We start from the raw sequence: 8496 nt of genomic DNA on the forward strand, positions 1-8496 counted from the left end.
AAAATAAATTAAATGGCTTAGCCCATCTTAATATACATAGGGAGTTGATACTAAGTAATAATGAAATCATTTAAAATTAGCTCAATCCAAAAAAAAGAATGAATTTCGTATCATAAATTTATAATATGCTTCTTATTTTTAAGAATATTTTTGTGCATAAAATCTATATTTCCAACATTTTTTTTAAAATAAAATTTAAATATCAAATTTTAAATGCTTAAAAATTTTTTTTGACATTTATACTATCATTACTTTATATTTGAAATTAAAAAAATAAAAAAAATAATTAATTATCACCCTCCTCCCTCTTCCCATAGCGAGTTCTGACGTCGCGCCTGAATATTAATAATTTCTTATTTTAAAAAAAACCATTTTTTTAAATAAATATAAATAAAATAATCTAAATTGTGATTTTATTTTTTCTGTTTTTCATTAGTATTTCTATAGTTATATGAATAAGGAACCAGATACTCATTGATAGTCACAAAAAAATGATATAAATTATAAAGTGAAAAAGGTGTAATTTAAAATCATAAATGCAAAAAGGTGAGATGAGTATTTTTTAAATATGCGTTATCGTAGTCATATAATAAACGCATTAGCAATGTAATGTTAAAAAGTAGGAATGAAATGCGAATAATTTATTCAAGAATCCTATTTAAAATTCTAATAAAAAATTGAAAACATATTTTCTTTAAAATGTGATAATTAAAAATATCTTTAAAATGAAAAGGTAAATTGTGAAAAAAAATTATATATTTAATAGTGACAAAAAAAGTAATAAACTACCTATGAGTTATATTAAAATGTGACCTATACAATTTGATAGTTGATAAAAATGAGATATAATTTATTTATTTAGAAAATCATGCACAAATTCATTTTCTATTTTATAAAAAAAAAGAAGATATTAGTGAGACGTTTAGGCCTCTACGGATGTGTTCTCATTCGATATGTGGCCATCTTTTTCTTGATACTGTTGAATTCCAAGTTCGTTTATCACGCATATGTGCTAATGTTAAGAGATATTAGGAAAATGATTAAAATTTGAAAGATTAGATAAGTGAGTAGCTATTGAGCCATTTTTTAAAAATATATTGGCACTGACCCATATCTCTATGGTCTTTTAAATCTTAGAAGTTGTTTTCAGGAAAAAATATTGATCCCGCATGATCAAACAAAAGTTTAAAAATTTTTGAAAAAAAAATTATATTTATGCCATTTGGTTAATTTCAATGTAAATCCTGTCATCTGTTTAATATAACAATATTTTTTAAATAACATAAATTAGCGAAATCCAAAAATGGAGTTAAAATCCTATAACAATTGGATGCAGATATAACAATTCAAAATTTTTTGTAAAATTTTTGAATATCATTAGTGAATCTGAATGTTAAACAAAACCCTCGCGGGGTAACTGAAATTCTTTATAACTAAATTAATGAATAGATTATATTTATATATTTAAATGAAAAATTTATACCGATAATTAATTATAAACAATCTAATATAACCTCAAGAATCTTATATATATAATAATAAATTTTCAAACTTTTTACAACATCAATTTACGATAACTTTTTATTTTGTATTACTTACATTTAAATCCCTGAAATATTGATGATAATCTAAGCCGTACCCAACAACAAATTTATTCGGAATATTGAAGCCTATATCTATTTTAATGAAAATATAATTTAAATTTATAGACTGTCTTCGCTAGCAATAAACTAGCGCATTAATAACTTTTTTTATATAAAATGGGTGTATTCGAGCTTTATTTTCAATTGACTGAGAAGACGTAGTCATAGTATCATTATTATAGAAAAAATAATATGGGAATAATCTTACATTCGGGCTTGTATGGGTACTGATTTGCCATGTTACGTTTGTACAGTAAACTGAGTTAATAAAAAGATTAAATTAATAAAATGTTTTTTGCCGTAAACAATTTAAATAAGTCTATAGATCACTGTCCCTTGTTTGTTGGAGTGTTCTAAGTAAGTTTTTTTTAAATTGAAAGTTTCAAAAAATATAATATACATGAATTTTTATGTAAAATAAGAATTAAAATCGCAATATGAAATGCCAATTCAATTCTTACATTTTTTTATCAAATTTGATTTACACATAAATAAATTAGGCCTAAAAAATGAATGCAAATCGAACAATAAAAATTTACTATCTTTGTTCGATTCAAATTATTAAATAATTCGTATTTTTGAAAATTTAAAATAGTCCATACGAAAAATATCACGACAGAATTTTTTTTTTATTGACACTATATTTAGTTTAAAATACTGATAAATAAAATGGGCGTTTAACCATAGCAAGAAAACCTAAGTCGAGAGCTGATCTAAATATCAGATTAAAAATTTCTCTGATTCTTATTTTTGGATATTATTTTTTTTATCAATTGTATGAATCTCATGAAATCCAGTTTAATGCTATATATAATTTATAGAATTTTAATAAGCTATCTTTTAAAATTAGTTTATATATGAAAAGTTGATTATTTAGGTTTAAAGAAAAAAATCAATTTGACTGCAACTCTTTTTTCCTAAAATTATTGTTTTAAAAAAATATTATTAAATATTTTTATTCGTTCTATTAATAATTGTTTATTCATATTCAAACAAAACGAATAATTTACTGTTCGATTCGTTATTAATAAGCTTATTATACAATAATAAAAAAACATTTACCTATTTTTAAAAGATAACTCATCTTAAGTAAAATGTTGCTAGTAGAACACTCCAATATTCAAGCGATAATATGTAAAACAATGGCTTCTCTAAGCTATTATCAGTTAGGTAATGGCTTAATGTCGGCTCAATCTACAGGCGGCGCGTGGCATAGAAAATCCGTTAACATTAAGGGGTTTTAATGTATATTAGTTTCTTTCAAATTTTAGCTGCTCTATTTTTAAGAAAAACCCTGTTGGCTAAAAATTGGCTTAAACGATTAAAAATATAGCAATTAAGAAGTGCTAAAAAAATCAATTTTTATTTATTTGTCGTTCTGGGAAATTTTTTTCTTTAGGAAGGTCTAAATTAAACTAAACATGTCCCTCCCCCTCTCGGCGACGCCTGTACAAAATTGATTTTATTTTTAAAACATAAATTATTTTTATATATTAAAAAACACCTCGCTACTTTGATGCTTTTTGGTTTGTGTAACTTGAACGTTTCCATCAATTTGTTCAAAGTGCTGCCCGAGTCTACAATATCTTCAACTATTAAAACGTTCTTTATTAATTTTTTTTTGTTGTAATTTTGAATATTTTTTTTTTAAATGTGTATGGGGAATATAGGGGAACTGCAATAATTAAGAATTTTTTTAAATCGGGGGCGGCGTAAAGTAGCTCTATTATGGCTATTATATTTATTAATAATCATATAAAACATTATAAATATATCTATCTTTATAAATTTAATAATAAATTAGATGGAAATGTTATTTTATTAATTCAATTATTTTTACGAAATTTTAAGAGAGTATCTGATTTGTTTAAATAAAGCAGGATTGGCAAGTCGATCAATTGACCGGTCAAATTCGAATTGACAGGTCAATTATACTCCTAAATATTATGTATAAATATATTGATTTAATTCACTAATATATATATTTAAAGCAGGTTTATCAATCTAATTAGGTTACAATTATTTAAAAATATATTTGTATCATTGTATCGATTTCATATAATTTTATAATGAAATATTAAAATATTGGAATTTCATCTTAAAATTTAAAAATAAAAGAATTTTTCTCATTAATAATTTAAATGGATCTCAAATAAATAAATATAATAATTTTTCTAAAACATATTTGAGAAAATTATTATACTAATTTATACATTATGTACAATTATCCACATAAAATGTGCATCGTCTATAGAATGTAAGAGCAAATACAAATAAGCAAGAAAGATCTGAAAGCAGTTGTAGTAGAATTGAGTATTTGTCAGATAAAATAAAAGGTTACACTTGTAAAATTTATTTCTATATCTTTAATCTTTAGAATCATAAAATTTTTTGTATAAATGAATAACTAATTATAAAATTTTTTAAAAATGAATTATTTATTAACAAATATTAATACCCAGTCGATACATTTATTTATATGATAACAGTGTAATCATAAAATTCCCTAATTTAACGAAATATATATTTTTTTAAATTGAATAGATTTAAATTAATATTTATTTGAATAATTATATTAGTCATTTTGATATAAATTTTAAAATAAATGTTGTTAGAATTTTCTTAAGTTGAATATCAAATAAATATAGATGCTATTTTTAACCACACAATATAATTTATAGGCTGAAAACAGAAACATAGAGTAAATATAATTATAATTTCCTCGAAGTTTTATTTATTTCCTCTCTATGCAAATGGTTGAAGATATTTTGATGTCTATAAATGTCTACATAATGAATATAAAAATTTCAAGGAAAATAGAAATATTATCCAACTAATTATTTTAATGAAAATTGCGTAATTATAAATGATTACTAGAAAACAATATTAAATATCGATATACACCTTATTGGATTTAAAATTTGATGAGGATTTTAAGTATATAAAAAAAATATAATTAATTTTTTTCGAAATTTAAATTATATATCGATGTACTCATTATTAGATAAAAATAAAATCGATGAGGATTTCAATTTCAAGTATATAATAAAAAATTTATAAATTTTAATTAAATATTTTCGAAAATTTAATATTCTATCGATATACAACAATTTAAATGGTCATGGATGCAGGCTCTAATGTCAAAATAAGTGTCCGATTAGGCGAATATGAAAATAATCTATGTTTGGAACACGGATTACATAATTTTGTACCAGTGGATCGAAAGAAATTATATTTAGATTAGGATTCAAGACCTCCGATCTCGATAATTTAATTAATCCAGAAAAAAAAGTGTTTAGAGACAATAGATCTTAAATCAGACATATTAGATCTGGATTATGAAGATCCTTTCCTCTAGAGGTTTTGAACCAGATAATTATGATGATGATATAATATGTGACAAATATCATCATAAAATTTTAAAAGTGAACAAAGCCCCAATCAATATTATGTTGAATAGAATGAAGAAAAATGACCTTAAATTGTTTAATTCTGATTGGGATACTGGAAGATCTTCTCAAATTCCTTGTATCATTTAAAAATATGGTGGATAATTCATCATCTCAAAAAGAATTCACCACAAACTTAGCTTGCTAATGTGAATAATAATGTTGATATATCTCTTCTTAAATAAAATATGTTTAATAAATTGAATCTCAGATTTCCAATCACAGATCTTATGGCATTTAATCTTTTTGTATAAATTGTTTTATTTTTTTACAAGGTATTGGCTGCACTTAGAGACCCCAAATTGATGAATATAGTGAACACTTATCTGAAAATGTTAAACCACTGTTCAATTTTTGTGCAATTATGCTACTGTGATTAGAGATCTGCAAGAGTATATTTTTTAAGAAAATTCAGGCCGGGTTGGGTCTTAGAAATTTTTTAAAATATATCTAAATTTATCAATTTGTTGAATTTTTTATGTAAAATAAAAATATGTGATTTTATTTATAGAAAGTAGACGCCATATAACATATATCGTTTATTTTGATTAATTATAAAAATTAATTTCTATATTTAAGTAAATTTGGGCCAGGCCAGCAAAATTTTTTAAAAAAAATTTAGGGTTCGGGTCAATTAAGTTAAAAAAAATGTAAAATAGTTTTTTAAGGTAATGAAAAATTCAACATGCCACCAATATAATCATGTGAAAATCGGTGCCACCAATCACTGATAGCTTTATGTGAAATGCTGTCACCAATAATTTTTTCATCAATACTCAGGTCTAATGATGAGTGAAACCATATAACTACATTAACTGGCTATACCTTAAATACTTGTTTTCATGGGAACATGAAATTTATAAAATTCTAAACAAATTATTGGCAAAATACCATTATATTTTAATTGAAAATAAATGGCAATGTTGCCCTTCAGTTTAAATACAAACTCTTTTCTGAAATTTATTCAAATTTTTTATTTAATAAAATGATTTTTTATTATTATTAAAATATGTTTTTTTAATATATTAATAGGTCATTTAAGTTCAAATTTTTTTTGTAAATTATGTTAATAGCTTAAGGATTTAATAGAAAATTCTGATATAAATATGATGTAGATTTTTCCTTAAACAAAATATATTGACTAAGATTTCAGTATGGGTTTAATCTGTCCTAGCTCATTGTAATGTTCAGCCAGCTCCATTAGACAAGGTCTCTGATTTATATATTTTGAGTAAAAGTATGTATGTAGAGAGCTTTAAAAAATTCTTATTTTTAACATTTACTCTTATATGTTTTTAAGTATAAATTATTTAAATCAAAACAATTTAAATTAATCCTAAAAAAATATATGTATTGACTGATTTTTTGATACACAATAATAAGTAAATTTATGATTTCAATATAAAGTAATGTAGAGCATCTTGAAAAATTTATTGATTATATAATATTTATTAAACATAATATAAATAATTTAGAAATTGCTGTATATATATCAGATACCTGGATATTTTTTTTAATATATTTAATTTCTATAACCAATAATGGGGATCTATAATTTACAGCCCGGCCCAGGTAATTTAAAAAAAATATATTTTAGGCCCAGCCTGATTTTAAAAAAAAATTGGTCCTGGTTTGGGTATATTTTAAAAAAAATGAAAATACCATGGGCCCTACAGGTCTTATTATTTTTAAAAAGTTGAAAACACTCATATAAATAGATTAGGTAACTCATTAAAAAAGTCTTAATTTTGATTTTTTAAAAAAAAACAAATAAAATGAATACTTTATTTTCAATATCATCCATATTATCTAATCCAGTAATTTCTATTTTATTTGCCCTCACCATACCCTAAATTAGTTAATATATCTATATCAATCTTTAAATATACTGTATACGATTTTGCACGTATAAAATGAAAAGCAATAGGCAAGCTGACAGCCCTAAAACTTGAAATCATTTGTATTTTTTGAATAAGACTATTAAAAAATTGGAATGATCCTTTAAGAACACATATTGGCATTAGTGACTCACTTTCATAGGTATTGACAATATCTAGTGCTAACTTTTCAATCCTTTATATGTATTATATATATATAATTTAATTTAAAATATATACCGATCATTTACAAGGCCATATGGAATCATTACATGTTGCAATAACTTTTTATAGTGATGTGGTATGATAAGACTTTCCACTTGAAATCCTGGATCTTTTTCTCCAATCTATGTATTAAAATTATAATAGGAAACTACTTAATACTAATTACAAATATTTCGTCGCCATAAAAATTATTTAAATTTAATGCATGCACGTTATTTTCGATCATTATGAAAATTTATGATATACGAATAATGAAGAATAGAAAACTTGGATATCCATAAACAAATATATATTTAAAAATATAACCTGTTCAACAAAAGTGTCAATATTTTAAGTCAAAGTTTCTAATATAAATTTTAGAAGCACATTAGGAGCTCGGTTCTAGATTTCGATTTGATCATGAGTAACGTCACTAGATGTATGTGTTAGGGAGGGGGGAGGGGGCTCAAGTTATTAAAAAATATAAAGAACCAATTTTTAAATTTTTTAGAAAATACCAATTAAACAGAGGCGATTTTGAATATTTCCTAAAGAAAAGGTTATTTAAAAATATGTCCTAAATAAAAGAGTTGAAAATATTTTGGTCGTTTCTAAAATATTTCCTAAAAAAAGATAATTTCTCGTTTTTTTGTTAAGTTGAATCTTCTAATCCTCTAAGGCATTACTATATTTCCGAATCAAAGGTTTAACATTGGAATCTTAATTTGACAACTCTTTCAACCGTCGTTTTTAGTGCTCTGCGTGTATAAACTTCATTATCCACACCGATGCTATAAGGCAAAAGTTGTGTTCGATTATAAATAAAACCTAGGGCCCAACCAGGGTTTTCATTATTTTAACTCAAATGAATTTTTGTTCTTTCACAAACTACTGTTTTTCGTATTTCTATGTTAGTATTTTTGTTTATTAAATTTTAAATTTAATTCTTTTATATAGGCTGACTAGAGGCAAACTTAATATTAATTAATTTTTTAGCCAGCATCCGGTGTGCCATTAAAAATTGACTGTTAAATTTCGAATGCTGTGGGTCATTTTACCACGAACTGTCATTTTAAAACAGTTGTAGCTCTTGCAAAATGACTACCATTGTAAAATAACTGCTGTAATAAATATCTCAAGTGGCCATTTTTCTTTATGATTGAAATTTCAAAATTAAAATGATTGCCATTAATATCATTTCTAAAAATATTGATTATTCGTTTTAAAATGATCGGTGGCCATTTTTTCTAAATAAATGATGTTTGAAAATAATTGGATTTAAAATTATTGCGATTAATATAAGTAGTATTAATTTTTCGCTTC

At 23.7% G+C, this 8496-nt stretch overlaps 1 protein-coding gene across 1 annotated transcript; it reads right to left on the minus strand.

Annotated features, from left to right (window-relative positions):
- Positions 1 to 452: 452 nt before the first annotated feature.
- Positions 453 to 7426, minus strand: LOC135923957 (hypoxanthine-guanine phosphoribosyltransferase-like). The gene is made up of 8 exons (XM_065458989.1): positions 7361 to 7426; positions 7210 to 7316; positions 6982 to 7165; positions 6876 to 6941; positions 3148 to 3248; positions 1852 to 1901; positions 1600 to 1676; positions 453 to 1012 (listed from the first exon to the last, which is right to left on the minus strand). The coding sequence occupies exons 1-8, from the start codon at positions 7418 to 7420 to the stop codon at positions 923 to 925; spliced, it is 735 nt and encodes a 244-aa protein (XP_065315061.1). The 5' UTR covers positions 7421 to 7426; the 3' UTR covers positions 453 to 922.
- Positions 7427 to 8496: the final 1070 nt, after the last annotated feature.

Source organism: Gordionus sp. m RMFG-2023, chromosome 2 (genome assembly GCF_954871325.1).
Source record: "Gordionus sp. m RMFG-2023 chromosome 2, tfGorSpeb1-WG-v2, whole genome shotgun sequence".
In the NCBI taxonomy this organism is placed as follows: Eukaryota; Metazoa; Nematomorpha; class Gordioida; order Chordodea; family Parachordodidae; genus Gordionus; species Gordionus sp. m RMFG-2023.

What these genes read in the sequence shown, in the direction of transcription:
- LOC135923957 (XM_065458989.1), bottom strand. Translation starts at nt 7,420, where the DNA reads ATGATCGAAAATAACGTGCATGCATTAAATTTAAATAATTTTTATGGC. An exon ending in TATGGCCTTGTAAATGATCG is followed by an intron (nt 7,166 to 7,209) that starts GTATATATTTTA and finishes ATACATATAAAG; the next exon opens with GATTGAAAAGTTAGCACTAG. An exon ending in TACGTGCAAAATCGTATACA is followed by an intron (nt 6,942 to 6,981) that starts GTATATTTAAAG and finishes TAACTAATTTAG; the next exon opens with GGTATGGTGAGGGCAAATAA.